Here is an 18,318-nt window from a genome sequence, read left to right as displayed (position 1 = left end):
TTTCTAGTTCAGATACATCATTTTTATTGAATTATTTTTGTTGAATTATTTTATTAAATGTTTCTTTCAGTTGAATGTCAATTTCAATTTAATAAATTTTCCCCCAAACACAATATGTTCAAACAATGTTTAGCGTATTGTCAACTTGACCTCCCAGATCGAAAAAAAACTATAAGCAGAGTTGGCGACCGGTACAGAGAAAATATTATTGCCATGAGTTGATGCTCACTCAACCTGGCCGAGCGATTTTAATAGTCTCATGACTTATTCATCTTTGAATAGATTAAGAGATAGATTAAGGAGATTCACAGGCTGAATAGGTTGCTAATCGTTCCTGAGATCAACGGTAGTAAATTGCTAGCGAACAAACAACATAAGGTTGCTGAAATTCCTTGCTAGTTTCTTTTAGTGCGTGCATTTTTAAACTTGCACGCTAGCATAATGGCTTTGAGTAATTCCTTAGTTAATGCTATCCCTATTTTCAACTATTCTCTTGTAGTATCAATTTATTCACTCTGTTTTCAGTTGTGGCTGTACATAAGTTGTGAGTTGACCCTAGCTGGAACAGCGGAACGAAATCTAGTCAGTTTGAAGCATGTGGTGAAAGCCATGTCAAGTGCTTACAAATATCAAATGCTCAACGGTAGCAAGGAGCCACTGCTCCGTCTCTGTATGCTACTCTTTCCGAAAGGTGGGTTCAACTGTTAGCTTATAAGTTATTCAATCATGTTCAAATATACAGGATGGGTGAAAAGTCCGAGAACGGCTTAATATCTCATAAACAAAGGTAATTGTCGGTGGGTGTGATTGGGGATCCTACTCAAATAGAAAATACTACTACCTTACTATGACTTTAAAAATCTGGTCCGCCATCTCGGATCCGCCATATTGAATGCAACTTCATTTTAGTAAATAGGAAGGTGGTCATGCGATACATGATTTCTATACGGAATTTCAAGAGAAAATGAATGGCGAAAACCGCATATCGATATCTCAAACCGTTTAGAAGATATTCATATTATTAATAAATACCATGCAAAACAGAAATGAAATAATATAATAAGTGGTATTGATTAATAATGTGCATATCTTCTAAACGGTTCGAGATATCGATATGCGGGTTTCGCTTTTCATTTTCTCTTGAAATTCCGCATCGAAATCATGTATCGCATGACCACCTTCCTATTTACAAAAATGAAATTGCATTCAATATGACAGACCAGATTTCTAAAGTCATAGTAAAGTAGTATTTTCAATTTGAGTAGGATCCCCAATCACACCCACCGTCTAATTTACCTTTGTGTATGAGATATTAAGCTGGTCTCGGACTTTTCACCCACTCTGTATAAGTATTAAATAGAAAAATTATATGTTTCATTACAGAACGAATAGTTTGAACTGCATATTTTTTACAATTTCCTTCAATGATTGGAAGCATGTTTGAATATAAGTTTGCAATTGCTGCTGAATATGTAGACGCTCACTTTCCCTTCACCTCTGAGTCATAAACTTGAGACGTTATCAGGGCCCGGTTTGCAGTGAGTTGCGCCCTCGGTAACCATGGACAATTTCCGTACCTTCTTCCTAGATGTATTGAGATAATCTTCCAATATTGATCATGTTTTTAGAACCAATATTATAGGGGTTTCAAGGTGATATTTTATAATGTTTTATTTACAACGCCTGGAAAATATTTAAAAATTTACTTCAACAGCATTTTGTGTCAATCAAAATTTTCCTCCTGAGCATTTGCTCATTGTTCCCATTATAGAATGGGCCTGAGCGTTATTCTTTAATTAGTATTTCCATGAAATTATTTTTTCATCAGTTCCTACAGAATTATCTTGTTGCAAGTGTCCGAAACTACAATATATGCCCACTGAATGATTATAATATCTTATTTTTCTGTTTGGTATTTATGAATTATAAGCTGTACGTTCAATAAATAATTATTATCTTTTTCAGGGCCAATGTCTCAAGAAAATCTATTCAAAAATCGTGCCAATTATGAAGAGAACGAGAAGAAGCTAATGAGCAGTATCAACAGCTATATGTTCGCTGGTATTTTCGGATGGTTGTCAGAAAATGTGAAGAATGTCCCCGAAAACTGGAAACAAGGCGAGACGAAAGACTTGGAATGGATTAAGGAGGTTATCGACTTTTTCAGGTTTGACTTGATCAATGCGCAGAACTTGCAGTATTTCAAGAACATACATATGATCGAGAACTTGGAACACAAGATTGCGTTGTCGAAATGCGTCCCGAGCAATGAGAAAATCGAAGGACGGGTCATCCTGACCGCAGTGCGAAAGCAAAATCGATCCAAGTCCAATCCGTCAAGTCCCAAAGTGGTGGAGAAAGTGGTGGATCACAACAAGTCGACGAATGCTAATGGCAAAGAAGAGACAAAGACTGAAGACAATGCAAGTAGTTCCAATAAAGAAAACACATCTGCAAAGGAATGCAAAAAGGAAGAAGTGGTTGTTCAGTCCGGAAAGTGTGAAACGAAAAAAGAAACTGTCGAAGAACTCACGAAAACCTCTTCTATTGAAGGGAAAATTAAGATTGATGAAGGAATTGTAGTTGAGAATGAAGAAAAGATGAAGGTGGAAGCAGTTGAAAGCGGAAAGTGTGAAATAAAAAAAGATATTGGAGAAACGTGTATAAAATCTACTCCTATTGAAGTGAAGACTAAGATCGATGAAGGAATCGTTCTTGAGGATGAAAAAAAGATTGAAGTGAAAGTCGAAACAGGAAAGACTGAAACAAAGAAAGATAATGTTGACTCAACTGAATGTGTGAAAGAAGTGAAACGAACTGAAGCCACGCCTCATGAAGTAAAGTTGCAGTCGGGTGAGAATGTAGCAGATCAAAATGGAAAGAATAAGAATGAACTAGTTGTTGAAAATGATAAGAAAAAAGGCGTGACGTCAAATGCTTGTGCAAAGCAAGAAAAGGTTACAGCACAGGCCACTTGTGATAAAGTAATTTCTGAAGTAGAAAAAGATCTTAGTTGCATCAAAGAATTCAAGGCTAAATTTGAATCTGAGAGAATCTCGGTTCCAAATCCGTATTCTGCATTCTTTGATATTCAAAACTTTGTCAAGTCATTAACCAAAGATGCTCATCCAGATCTTTATGAAGATATGGAGAACAAACTACAAGAGGCTTGGAACAGAGCCAACGAGGCATGCAACTAGATGTATGTGTACCACACAGTAATTGGTCCCTTTTCCTTCAAGAGGCTTGGAACAGAGCCAACGAGGCATGCAACTAGATGTACGAGAATGTGTACCACACAGTAATTGGTCCCTTTTCCTTCAAGTTGTTGTAACATGTTGTTAACCCGCTGCTTCGTTATTGGTTGTTATTATTAGCTATAGGGCATTTTAGAGAAAATAGGATTTTTTAAATCATATATTATTCCTACAATTTTGTTTCGTAAATTTCAATTGGGACAATTTTCAGTTTAGTGTCCTTCTTGTTATTATCTATTCATTGCAAAACTATTGTTTTGAAAGCTCAACATATTCATAGAATTCTTTTGTTTTTAGCTGTATTGAGACGTAAGACATTACGAAAATTCCTTTTCAGTTTAGTAACATAGATTTAGCATGAAATCAGTCTTTTTTCATTTTTATTCTGGGTTAGCGAGTGAAACTGGATGATTTGATAAAGTAATCAAAGCCCGAAAAACTTGAAAAATATCTTTATTGCAGTAGAGGCATTTCTGTAGACTAGCCTGGGAATCGCCAATCTATTTTTGTAATTTTTTTATATATATATCTAAAATTATTTATCAAGAATTTAAAAAAAAAGTAAAAATATCTGCTATTATTATGTCTAATAATAACAGGTAATAAAACTAGTATGTCGACAGGTATTTCAGCAGACGCTTGTGTCCAATGAGCGATTTTGGGGGAAAGCAGTCTTTTTTGTTATTCTAAACAATGGATCGGTCACTGGACTACTTTTCCAATGGTCGCTCATTGGACGACACCCAGCCGTCTCGTTAACAATTAATTCTCTGAGGGTTTCAATTGTTGGATCTCAGAGAAAAAGTTCTGTTCCCAGGTCTTTTCATAGAAGTAAATTGCAAGGAGTTTGAGTGATGGGGGGATTAATAGGTCGAGTCATTGCTTATAATGGAAGTAAACCATTTAATAGCACCTCTGTCATCCTATCCAACTCCAACTGCTTGCAACATGCATACAAAAGTTACTCAATCAGATTCACTCTGATGCAATAAATCTCTCAAACAACAGTGCAAGTGTAATTTCTGCAACTCCTGCTATAAGATGTCATGAAAAATTTCCTGGTCAGGCTAAAAGAATAACCACTGTAATAAAGATCCTGTCACAGGTAATTTTCACAGGGTAAATATCACGCTTTTTCGTATTCACGTGCTTTTATGATCTGTATTTTTAATTACTTGGTAGAAAATAATTTTCAACCTTAAACAGTTTGATTGTCATTTTTTTCACTCGCGAATCATGTACTAGATGAGACCTATTCAAGAAAAATCGATACCATAAGTTTTATTATTTTCATTCCGTGAAGTTTTTTAGTATTTTTATTTTGTTAACTGTTGATTGTTATCTAGGTCAATTAATAGTTTTATTGTTTAGTGAAGATATTTGAAGTGATAAGTCTGATCATCAGTCTTCGCAGATTAACTTAGATGATTTAGTTATGTTTCATTAGTTACGAATAGGTTTTTTTTTATTTCTACCTCAGTATTTTTGAAGTTCCTCGTACTTCTAGAAATTAAAATGAAGTTCTTGTTCGGAGACATTTGTTTTTAAAAAGTGATAATTTTGTATTTTGTCAATAAAAAAGCTAAGCGACTAATGAGTAATTTATTAAATTTAACACAATACCTATAAACCTATCAATACATAATAATATCGAAATAAATAAATAATAGTACATAAATATAATATCGATTGATGATGGTTGTGTGTTATAATTATTGCTTGTCTACTGAAAATTCACCATAGGGAACTAGGACTTCAACTTGTAGACATTTATTATCTTGTTCATTTTTGCCTACAATTTTGTTATTGCTACATTTGGCATTTTTATTTTAAAAAATCTCGTTCTTTTAGTACCGGTGATTAATTTTAGAAAGTCTTTCAAATGTCGTATCCTGATGAAACCCTTGAATTTTATAAATTCCATATCAAATCAAATGTTGATCGCTTTACAAAAAAACTGGTGTGGCGCACTCACAACTTTCCTTGCCGTAATGGAAATTGATCAACTGACGTTAGTGTTCACGCGTATCTCAAGTCTACTATTCTAAGATCTAAGCCAGCTGGTGACAGGACAATAGCGCTGCAGACACACGAAGTCTGCTATCTCTTCATAGTGAATTATTTAAGGCTGTGCAAAGGCTAAAAATAAACTTTCTACTGGTGATATTTTTTTTGGTAAGTTTTTCGATTCGTATATCATCAAGCTATCAAAATGAAAAAGTTTTCTTAGGAAAACATTTTTTTCCGATCATTACTTTTTGAGATATGAGCGCCTAAAGTTTAAATTTTTGGTACAGAACATTTTAAATTCGTTAATAGATAAATCCATGAGATTCAGAGAATACATTCTTCATAGTGTTGATCTAGTGAAACAAAAATTTTCTGAAAATATCAATTTTTGATAAAGTTATTCAATTTACCAAAAATAACTCAACAAAAAGTTATTTTTGGTCATTTTTAGTAAATTGAATAACTTTCTCAAAAATTGATATTTTCAGAAAATTTTCGTTTTACTAGATTAGCAATACCATGAAAAATCAATCCTCTAAATCTCATGGATTTATCTCTTACCGAATTTGAAATGTTCTGTTCCAAAAATTTAAACTTTAGGCGCTCATATCTCAAAAAGTAATGATCGGGAAATAATGTTTTCCTGAGAAAACTTTTTCATTTTGATAGCTTAATGATATATGAATCGAAAAATATCACCAGTAGAAAGTTCATTTTTAGCCTTTGCACAGCCTTAATAGAATCAACAGTTTGCAATTGAATAATCTTATTTTCTGGAATTTCGAGCTTTTTTCAATTTTAGGTGAAAATGTTACTAAACATTTATTGTAGAGATTTTTATGGTCAATCTTTTCCACTTGAAATTTTTTGTTTAAATTGTATCTGAAGCCTGATAATTGGGAATCTAAAATCGAACTTTACATAGATGGGGCGGTGCTCCTGAAATTTTTACAGATATGGGACTTGTGGCAGTTGATAGAGCTTACCAATGACTTTTTTAGATATGAATTTGATCAAAATCGTTGGAACAGTTTTCGAGAAAATCCCTGTTTTTGACAACATTTTAGCCGCCATCTTGAATTGCATTTCATCGAAATTGTTCGTGTCGGATCCTTACAGTGTAAGGACCTTAAGTTCCAAATTTCAAGTAATTCTGTTAATTGGGAGATGAGATATCGTGTACACAGACGCACATACACTCTAAAGCTGCGTACACATATACGCTCTTCCAACCCGCACCGAGCACGCTCCTCCCTCGTACCGCCCTCGTTCCTCCATCGAACCACAGTCGCTCCGCCCAAGCACTCATCATGAACGTTACGGAAGATGTTAGATCTTCTCGCGTTCCCCGGTCGAACCACTGTTCTGGTCTGAACCCCGGTCGATCATCAATCGCTCTGCTGGAGTGACGTTCGGTTGCGGAGCAGAGCGAAAGTCTGTACGCACCTATACACACACATATACAGACCAATACCCAAAAACCACTTTTTTGGACTCAGGGGACCTTGAAACGTATAGAAATTGGGGTACCTAAATTTTTTTCGGAAAGCAATACTTTCCTTACCTATGGTAATAGGGCATGGAAAGTAAAAATTTTTGAATACAGATCACAAATTCTTGGAACTAAGAATATACTTTTTGTCATTTATACCAGCAAAACCATAGTTTTGAGGTTTGAGTGCTAGTGACGAGTAAGGTTCAACTCACACTCACGCGACTCAGGTCGAGAAAAGACTCGACTCTAGTCGAGAGCATGACTTGTGTTTTCAAATGGTGACGTCGCGGAGACTAGAATCGACTGGTCTGAGTGTCACCATTTGGAAACACATGTTCTCGACTTGAGTCTCTTCTCGACCTGAGTCGCATAAATGTGAGTTAAGCCTTACAAAACAGAAAACATAATTCAATATAATTTTTTTATAGTAAGAAGGTAGGCTGAACTATAATACTTTAACTACCGTATGCAATTCAATTAAGGTGAAAGTGGGGAGTTCATTTGTAACTACTAAAAATTAATGTAAGTCTGATGGCAGTACTAAAAAAATAAAATAGTGTTGTGAATAAGGTGAAAAAATTGATTTGATCTAATCTATTATTTTTCTAATACTTGATTTTACAGTATTAAAAAATTATTACAGTCTACGATATATTAGATATGTCCTTGGATTAAATAAAATTTTTTAAAGTTTGGATTAAAAAATATTTACAGTCTACGATATATTAGATATGTCCTTGGATAAGGCCTACAGTAAATGGATGCGGCGATCTGAAACTGTAAGAAGGAATGTATAGAGTGAAAGTATTTTTGGATATATTAATATCAAGTATTACATGTTTTATATAAACTTGTCTCATGGGAAGAGTATTCATTAAGTAAATGACTGGCTCTCAGCCTTTGGAGAGCAGCTTCTATTATGTGCCTCATTGTTTATTTGTTTTATTCTTTGTCAATTGTACAGGGCGAACTGAAACGTAGGTAGTGAATAGTCTACAAAGAATCCATTTCCAACCTTCAATTTTATTCCAATATTTTTTTAAACTGGAATATAATAAAATAGAAAGTTAGCTTCAAACATGTAAAATTGAGTTAACAATAAGGATTCTATGAAAATTTTGGGAACTGGAAGGATCTTAGGCCCGGTTGCACAAAAGTCGGTTAAATTTTAACCGTTATTGATATCACGAGAACCAATCGGAGAAGGCCTTTTTGATAAGACGGCTTCTCTGATTGGTTTTCGTGGAATTAATCACGATTAAAATGTGACCGGCACTAGGACTGAAAATGGCAGACATATATAAAATCCAAATATAAATAGTTTAATAACATAAAAACAATTAATCATTAATGAAAAATAACTTGAATATCAAATAAATTGAATATTTCCTAGATAATGTAGGTAAGTTACATATATTATTATTATTATTACAATGTTTGTAATAGTGTAATCTAAATATAAAAAGTCAATAATATCATGAAATAATAAGTTAATATTTTGTGCGAAATGATAATACTGTGGGGCTACTGATAAATGAATGAAAACAGTTGATTACAAAGAAATGCCACTCCTCCGCACTGCGGCACTCAGCAGAGGATTAGGGTCGGGCTCTTCAGTGATTATAGTAATTTTGACCCACTCGCGGTTCGCACTTGATTTGCGCAGAGCATCTATGACGGCTTGCACGTAGAGTCCATCTTCGAATGTTGCGGCCGACGCAACAGGCTCCTTCACCCATCCGCGTTTGTCCTCCACTGGCAGAAATGCCTCTCTAAGAGCGCCCATCATTTTGAACAATCCTTTCATGTAGGGTTTTGGGATCACATTGGCTGCTATAGGATTTATTGCTCTGTAGATGTTTCCATACTTCTGCATGTCTTCAACATCAAGATACATAACTTCCTCTTTTGCCGAACCTGATTTATAACTGTACAAATCTCCTCCCTTAACAACCAAATGTCCCCCTTTACCACAAACTATCACCTCTTGATTAAAAATACCTGGAAGATGATTGTTCAGGGTAACAGTTACCAATGCTCCACCACTCATTTCCATTTGGAATGAACAGAAGTCTGGACTTGATATGCGTCTGATCCCGTTTATTTCTTTGGTCGTTTTAGTGAATGTTCTGACCACACCGTGTACCCGGATTGCTCTCTGAGACAGCAGATGAGATACAAGATCAATAACATGACTACCAACCAATGTCAACACTCCGCCGCCCATAGTGTCATCACAAAGCCAGTCGTAGTGGTCATGCAGCAGACTTCCCATTTGAACTCGTACATCACAAATTGTAATATCGTCTTCACTCCCCAAAAATCCATCAAGAATAGCTTTTCTCATTTGTGTAAAGGCAGGTAGAAACCGAAGACTATGATTGACAATTGAAATCAATGAAGGATAATACTGCGAGGCACGTACCATTTTTAAGGCTTCACTTTGACATAAGCCTGCAGGTTTATCACACAAGACATGCTTCCCAATTCCTAAAGCCTTCACTGAAATTTGTGCATGTAAGTTAGGCGAACATATGATGAATATCAAGTCTACATCTTTTCGCAAGAGCACATCATCAATCTTATTGGTAGAAAATGGTATATCTAATTCTTTAGCAACTTCTTCAGCCTCTTTGAGGGCTCGGCCCCAAATAGCTTCAACTTTGAATCCTTTTTCCCTCAAAAAAGGAACCACAACTTTCACAACATTGCTTGTACCAAATACGCCAATCCCTGGAAGCATTTTTATGGTTAGCATATAACTATAGGTTGATGAAATGACTCATTTATATGATAGACAATAAATAAATTGCTTTTCTAAAAAGTATATTCTGTAGTAGTCCTGGCTTGGCTATAACTATAATGTAAAATTGCACTCACATAATATTCACAGGTCTAAACGTCTTTCTGAAAAAAAACTCGATGCCTTTAAGTAATCTTAGCAAAATTTTATTAAAAAATAACAATTTAAATTCACTTTAACAGTATAGCAAGTTAGGTTATGTTTGACATTTCAAATCAATTTTTTGACAGCCACCACAGAACAGACTAGTGGAAACAGCTGAGAGCTGACGTATTCACCTTTGTACCAACTGCTCAAATCGGAACGACTTTTATTAAGAAAATTGTAAAATTCAGGTAAATGTAACTGTATTCTCTCCTTTATTTTCAATTTTTCCAAAAACTTTAAAATAGTCTCATTTTTTAATAATAACACGTTTAGTGACTCTCCTCTCTTAACAAGTTGACTTTCATTTCAAAACGCTCACCTCAAAATAATCCAGTGAAAGGAGTAACCAGTTAGGCCTACTTGGATTTCGTCCGTAATTCGAAATTCTATTATCCAGTTTTCTATTTTTATACATTTCCACTGTTAAAATTTCTTTTATCGACTCTTCTTCTTGTCGATCTATCGCTTATCTAGCGTTATCGTGTGTGCTGCCTTAGACCAGTTATAGAATAGACACGCTGGGAAGTCCAGCCTTTGAATCCAATATCTACTGCCAAATCCACCCATCATATGGAAAACTCCAGATTGTGTCTATTTCAGATTCATGGTGTTTTTAGGTTATTTCTAGCTATGGGCAAAAACGATATCGGTTAAGTTATAATGTGTCATGTGATATCGGCTTCCAAGTTATAATGAGTTCTGAAAATAATAAGGTACGGTAGCCTACAAAACTAATTTATTGTCATGCTGCAAAGAGTTCACTTTCATCATAACCAAGGATAATAATAAGGTACGGTAGCCTACAAAACTAATCTATTGTCATGCTGCAATGAGTTCACTTTCATCATAACCAAGGATAATATTACATTTACAACTCACAATATTTATGTGTATAAATTTCAACTTTCGCATGAAAAGATATTCCACTTTTTTCCTAAAAATTTCAGTGCAATTATACGCTGCGCAGGAGATTACCATTTTCATAAATGATAATTTCATAAATAAATAACAATCTGCTATGTTTAACAAGCTATGTTTAACAACAATGTAAGTTAAACACTACAAACACTTCTATAATTTCTATACGATGCGTGACGAAACTGTTGTGACGTCAAGATGGGTGTATATGGCAGTAAATGTTGGCTTCATCGACTTTTAGTATGAATCAAAGACCTTAAAGCCTTGTACACACGTCCGTACAGATTCGCGCGAACAATCGTATGTACATATGCCTCAACATTCACTGTACGTCCTTGTGGACGCGATCCACGTATGCCTCAGCATTCAAAAAGCTAACTGATTTGCAGACGACACGAAGACATGGTCAATGTAGATTTTCCACAACATGAGAACAATGGCGTCATTCCATCATTGAAGATAGTTATCACAAATTGCAGAAGTATCATTTTATTTCAATGACCTATATAATAAAATCAAAAATAAAACTTGACAAACGATGTAGGTGGGTTGAACGATTGTAGGTTGAAGTAAGGGAATAAATTGCTACATGACATAAGATTGACAATTCAATCTTTCTTAGGTTGTCAAAGCATTATGTTGTTAATATACTGAATCTAATTCAACTAGTTATCTAAACAAAAAATGATATCATCATGAGGGGAGCAATAACTCCACAAGAACGATTGGCTCTAACTTTGAGATTCTTGGCATTAGGCGATTCATTTGTTGGTTTCCAATATCTATTCAGAATCTCAAAAAAAGAAAAATTCTACAATAATTCCAGAAGTTTTGATGACCTAATCAAAGCACTTAACACTGTCTCACAAAATTGACAGTCTTCTTTAAGGAAATTAGCCATAAATTGAATCAAATACTAAATTGCTGCCCATTTTAAACTAACTATGCTCATACACATGACAAAACAAGATTCTCCAAAAGATTACATTCAAGATTTACCTTCAAGGGAATACTAGTTCAAAGTTTGTATAAATCTCTCTATAGATAGCCTAGCTATCTAAAACGTATAATATCATATTGAAGATTACAATTTTAATTAACAACTCTGATTGATAACATGAAACAAACACAAGATGATTTGATAGCCACAGTAAAATAATATTTGAGCTATACTTCCTTGTAGGAACCCTGTAGAGAAGCTTTTTTCACTTAAATTATGCAGTTCTAAATTTGTTAATCATGATACGAATTATATACTCCATGCATGTTTCTATTTAAATATTTGACAATCCACATATCCTACAATTTACAATTAGTTATTGGATCACAATTTGATTTGTCATTCATTAACCTAATTCATTGGAATTAGGTTATGACGCCTTCAATCGGTTCAATGTTTACGTTTTGCCTCACCCGTATGGCAAAATCGCGTCCACACGTACATTCAATGCTCGCCCGAGGCGCCTTTGAGCACGCCAAAATACCGACAGGGTTCCGGCACAGAGAAGGATCAGAGAACTCATCTAATGTTTCGCTAAATGGGTGACCAGCAGTGTGGAGTGAGTGTGGAGGGGGGTAAAGTGGGTGACTAACAGTTAGTTCTTCAACTCGCTACGAGAGATCAGTACCATCGACAGGCCTTCCCCGCTAATTCAGAAATCCCCCACCAACAGTTGTAGTACTCTGTCACCTCCTCCCCTTGCTCCGCTATTGTCATTCTACATCCACATTCAACAAAATAAAAACAAGTCACGATTGGCAATTATCCAATATTACTAGTAGATGATCGGCTTGCTCTGCTCTGCTGTCTTTTCAATTTTATGAAGCACACACTAGTACAGTAACTTCTCAGAGAGGAGAAAGGAAAATATATTTTCTGTGTGATACTACAGTACTCCATAATTTCCCTCTCAGTATTATCTCATGCTGCTGATATCAACATAAAAGCTGTTGTTCCTTTTCCAATATAGGTAATTCATAATAAGTTTGGAATTATTTTATTTCTATGAATGCATAAATAAATAAATGAATGAGTCGATTCTATTACACATTGACAAATAATCTGATAATGAGATCCTTCCAGAATAATTTTCATCAATGATTAAATTGAGGCTCCATCAATTATTGTTATACTTTTTTTTCAATTCAAAGTGAAACTTCAAATCAAATAATTTATTATTAAATCACCATACCATCTATTCATATGATTAGTCCATTAATAAAAATTAAAGTCAAATAAAATTATTCTTTATATCTTCTGGATTAATTGTAACTTACTGGAAACTGGGTATACAGAAAAAATATTTCATGCTTTTTTCTATTTGACTACTTGCTAGACAGCCATATTTATTTCTGAGTACAAAATCATAAACTCAAATAATGAATAGATCACGAAGAAAACAGAAACCTCCATAATTTATTTCCTTTCAATAATATATTTCAAAGTAAAGAAATATAAAGTAATAAATTTGTTGACAGTGTGTGATATAATATATCCCAGAATTAAAATTCAATTTAATTCAATGGAATTGACGAATGCAAATTATATAAAAATCTGCATAATAAATAATTTACACATTCTATGAAACTTATTTAGTAATAGGCTATATCAAATAATAAATAGTCTATTATTTTTGCAATTACTATAACTTACTATTAGCTATCACTATATGAAAAATTACTAATAACTACTGATACTATTCTAGCATATTATGATAATATACGGTTAAAAGAATTTATCTTTTTTCTATCTGTATGAACTTGTGACCCCTGTGGTTCAGAGAACTCGCTCAAGAACTGTTTTGCATTGTAATCTTTAAAACCCTCAACTTTTGATTATACAGAGTTTATGAAAATTAATAAAGCTGCTAAATATTTCTCTTACAATAATAATTTGACAGCAGTTTCCATTGGGAATGTTATTTGAAATGAAAAATTACTCTAAAAATATTACTCTGTCGCTTCAACATCTTTGACACTCATATGGATCCAAAATCATTTTTTTAACGTTTGATACATGATTTCGATACATAGTTCCAAGAGAAAATAAATAGCCAAAACCGCAAATTGATAATTATATCAACCCATATCATTTTGTTGATACAAAAGTTGTAAAGTATAAAGAACCAGCTAAAATCATATGTCAGCGTGTGTGATAGCTCCCAAATCAACTTTATTAGACAGTCTACTAACTTTGCTCCCAAATAACCTCAGATGATGTTACGAATGAATGAATGGAAAAACTGTAGTAATTGCATGCAAAGAATTCTTCAGCTGACCAAATGATAGATCATAACAATTTTTTTCTTATGCACTTTCAATGTTATTTTTATATCCTGAAAAAGGACGAAAGAGTGAGTCAATTTGTTGTCCAACGAACTTGACCTGTAAAAGGGTTCGGAGAATACGAGTTCATAATTTGAGAAGATTGATCAATTCTTTCTAAAGTTATTGTAGAACATACAAACAGACGGACAACGACTTTGTCCTTCAGTAAGTCAAAAGTTAAAACTCATGCTAGTTCAATAATTAGTCTATACAAAACCACTATAAATGAACAAAATATATTTACTAAGCTTAATTTATAATGAATACCAATAGAATATATGAGCCCAAAGTTAAACAATAATATTCAACATTCCACAATAACATCTATATTCCCAACAAGAATAGAAAATACTTCGAAATTCATCAGTCCTTCAATGTTACGAAAAGCAATACTATGAAAATGAAAATACATTTGAACCTCTGTATAACGAAGTCGATTATCCCGTGAAAAAATTCGCTGCTGAGAGGTATTCGTTATTGAGAGGTTCTGTCAAGAAAACTGCCACGATCCTATGGATCTTATATCGTATCACGGCGGTAAATAAATGAATATGGTACATAAAACATATCATCGCAAACGTAGGTAGGGTACCTATTAGGCCAATATTAATATAAAAAATTTGAAATTTATGCTGTTGAAAAAACATGTTTCTTTAATATTTGTAGAATCTAATAAGTAAACTCACCAATTTATTTCCAGAAAGCTTGATTTGTACTATTAGTAGAGCTTAATCAAAGTACATACTCTGTAGCAATATTTTTCAACTTTTTACACTACTATTAGATGGAACGCAAAATATGGTTAACTACACTATAATACTAGTCTATAATAACTCAAATTTCCTATTTTTTTTTTGTTTTATATTTGCAAAAGTGAGTAATATCGGTTGGATTTTGCATTTGAATAAAACATCATGTTCGATAAACGACTCACATCTATTCAAACAGTCGGACATGTCTGGTACACTATTTTTCAGTTTTAATCCTCGCCTGATAATTTTGAAAGCCTCTAGAACTTCTTGATCTCGCGGATTCTTTTCCTCAGGTTCGTCACAGTCATCATCATCATCATCATAGTGGTCTCCAATCTGGTCTCCAACCCATTCCAGCATATTGCAATTCCAAACAAAAACCTAACCCCCTAAGCTACCCAACTCTAATTTTTCAACACAAAAATCTGTAACATCAACATGCATGAGCATAACGCCCACACAGCCGCACACAATCATGAATGTTCTATTCTATCTGGTACGATTTGTAAGGTGAAAAAACATACTGTAATACCTATATCACGATGAATATTAAATCACTTATTTGAAATATGAAAATATAAAGATAAAACATGAGTAATACTAATACAAAGAATAATACTAGGGAAAGTATCTTTGATTTCACGATTTTTTCAACAATCTAATCTTACACTAGGATCATATTCTCCCATGAATCGTTTTCAGCAACTAAAAGAGGAGATTATGTTCTAAAATATAAGATCAAGTATTTTTCTATAATTTATCTGAATATAGAAATTGGCCATTTCTTTGTGTACTGGAAAATGAACCATATATTTTAGGTATATTTGGGCCATTGTATCTTGCACAAGGAAATCTTGCATGACAAAATTGGACTTCTCTCATGTATCCAAATTTGATAATTCAGATCTACAATATAAAATGCAAGCACAGCCCCTTTTGATGTCTATAGTGACTGAACTATAGTAACTGTAGTTTTTTCAAACACCACTTGTGAAATAGGTGGGGGGGGGATCGGGGCGATCCGCGCCTGTCGCCACCTTCTATAGAAGATAGATATGTGACTCACGTTATAACATTATAATTAGTCCAGTCAATTTAGACATGAAAAAGAGGCAATATTTTATATTCATTGTAGTTCTCATTTTTTAGGGTTTGTATGCATAAGAGAAGTCCAGAAGCAATTTTCGCATGCAAAATTTTCTTGTACAGAGTGGCCCAAATACCTAATATGTCTGGTTCATTCTCCAGTTCTGAGCTATTACAATCAAATCCAGTCATTGGACAAAAAAAAATCGTCTCTCTCCTTTTTTACTGTACATAAAATTCAGAATAAAATGAAATCATTCAGACCTCTCTAACTTCAATCAGTTCTATCCTACAGTTTTTCCAAAACGAGTAGAATTTCATGGAAAAATCAATTTTGATAAATCTTATAGTATTTAATCAACAATATCTTCCGATTGTCACAATTCAAAAATGTATAATTCAACATCCTACTAGGCGTAATTTTGTGCTCTACAATCTGAGAACAGGTAGAACGCTCTATCTCAAAGATTTTCAGGACACCTCAAGGATCGAAATTTCATTCATAACTTTTGATACAATTTTCGGATCTTCCCGTACGCTCTTTCTTTTCGGCTTGTGAAGGTAGTTGGAAATCATATATCATGAGTCAAGTTCCCAAGAGAAATGGGAAATTTTTTGTTGAGTGTACACTGTACTTCAACCCATATTCCATACACAAAATAATGACAATTTATTTATTCAATGCTGCATATCTTATGAAATAATTCAGATATAAAATCAAAATCTAGTCAAGGATGTGAGGAATTTCCTCCTCTTCTCACTCCAATCAACAATACTTTCGATTTCAATACCATTAGAAAGTTGCAACCGATTGAAAAAGTGACGATTAAAGTTTTACCATTTTTTCGCAATTCCACTGTTAATCAAGAGTCTCTTAAACGAGGATCATACATCATAGAAACTCATGATTGGTTCTAAATTTTATCCTATAGGAGCTCAGTTACCTTAAATATTTATCTTCAACTACTGTTTTCCATCTTAGAACTACCGAGATCGTGAATATGAGGAGAATATCTTCAATCTCTTGATATTTTCAAGTGATTGAATCGTACCTTGCGTCCAAGTGAACTATGAATAAAAATGATAAAATCAACAGCATTTTTTGCGTTTCAAGTTTATCAACACGGTCGGAATTGATTAGCAGATTCAGCCACAAAGTTTCTTCTAAAAGGTCATGAAGATTATTTCAAAATCGATTTACGATTTTAGTTTTGCTCTTTATTGCTCTACTTATAATTTTGTATTATATCAAGCAAAGGAAATACATTTACGACAAAAATACACATACATAATAACAGGGGTAGGTAAATCTTTTTAAGAGTATCAATCAATTTCCTCCTTATAATATACAATGAAACTGGATGTTATTTTACTGAATGCTAAGAAGATTATAACTCTTATAAGTTTATAATGAGAGAAATTCATTGAATTTTCAAATTACTCCCTCTTCCCCAATCTCCCGCTAGACGGCTAGCCTAACAGCATTTAGTTCATATGCAAAATTAGAACTTTCCACTATGGGTACAGTCCATGAAAAAGGTTGACAACCATTGGCTATTCAATGAAAACAAAAAGCAACTGAAATAATATATTTTAAGGTTAACAATCTTTGGCTATTCAATGAAAAAAAGTAACTGAAACAATATTATTGTTAATGAGCAGTTCTGACATCATTTATTAAAATCATTTTAGAACAATAATAGAGAAATATAATGCTGCATTACACAGCACCTCAGGAACATGTCATGATTAAAATTATTCCATGCTCTTTCTCAATTTTTAAGTTCAAAATCGCAATATTATGGATTAAATTAGATTGATTTAAATTTTTTCAATTATTGAATTGAAGTACATAATGTAATAAAGTTTGGATTATATTATATTTTTATAATGGACAACAGTTTATCTGGCTACTCATTCACTTATTGTTTTCTAGTTCTTGTTGATTAGAAATAAAAATTAATCCTCTTTGTCACTGGAGACGCAGCATTCATGCGATCTGGAGAGTTGAGAGTAGCAAGTGATTAGAATAAGAAAAATGAATGTCTAGTCTATGTATTATTAGCAAAACAATGACAGGCATGCATGCCTCAAGCCATAAATCCTGTCAGCAGTTGTTTTGTTGGGGGGAGAGAGTGGTGTGAACTGGTTTGTTGGAGAGGGAAGTGTAGGATGCCAATGACTCCCCACTACGTCCCCCTACAACAATACTAATCAAGCTCAGACAGAAATCGTCATTTGCGTATACAAGCGCTTTCTACCGGTATAAGTGATACTACACATTAGGCGAAACAATAGTCGGTAAGAATGTTCCCTCTGATCCTTCTCTGTGGTTCCGGTTCGCCCACATGCCTCAGCGAACAGTGTCCACACGTGCGAATGCAAGCCCATACACGTATGCTCACCCGAGGCAAACGTACGTGTGTACACCGTTTAAAGAGATGCATCTTTAAGGTCTTTGGTATGAATATACAATGGGCCATGTCTATTCTATAACTGGTCTAATTGTGCTGCTGTGCTTGC

General features: G+C 33.9%; 2 protein-coding genes across 3 annotated transcripts in view; one reads left to right on the top strand and one right to left on the bottom strand.

Annotated features, from left to right (window-relative positions):
- LOC111060468 (gem-associated protein 5) overlaps positions 1-3,818 on the top strand; it is a 50,635-nt gene extending 46,817 nt beyond the window's left edge. For both annotated transcript variants that reach the window (XM_039424092.1, XM_039424093.1), the window contains 2 exons: positions 526-691; positions 1,966-3,818. In XM_039424092.1, the coding sequence (XP_039280026.1) occupies positions 526-691; positions 1,966-3,200 (1,401 nt within the window). In that variant the 3' untranslated portion in view covers positions 3,201-3,818. The remainder of the gene's footprint in view (positions 1-525; positions 692-1,965) is intronic.
- A 4,245-nt stretch (positions 3,819-8,063) lies between these two features.
- Positions 8,064-9,819, bottom strand: LOC111060469 (glucose-fructose oxidoreductase domain-containing protein 1). The gene has a single exon (XM_022348137.2). It carries the CDS (start codon positions 9,518-9,520, stop codon positions 8,315-8,317), a length of 1,206 nt encoding a protein of 401 aa, XP_022203829.2. The 5' UTR covers positions 9,521-9,819; the 3' UTR covers positions 8,064-8,314.
- Between the last annotated feature and the right edge of the window lie 8,499 nt (positions 9,820-18,318).

This window comes from Nilaparvata lugens, chromosome 3 (assembly GCF_014356525.2).
Source record: "Nilaparvata lugens isolate BPH chromosome 3, ASM1435652v1, whole genome shotgun sequence".
Taxonomy (NCBI): Eukaryota; Metazoa; Arthropoda; class Insecta; order Hemiptera; family Delphacidae; genus Nilaparvata; species Nilaparvata lugens.
This window is presented reverse-complemented; position numbering and strand designations above follow the sequence as displayed.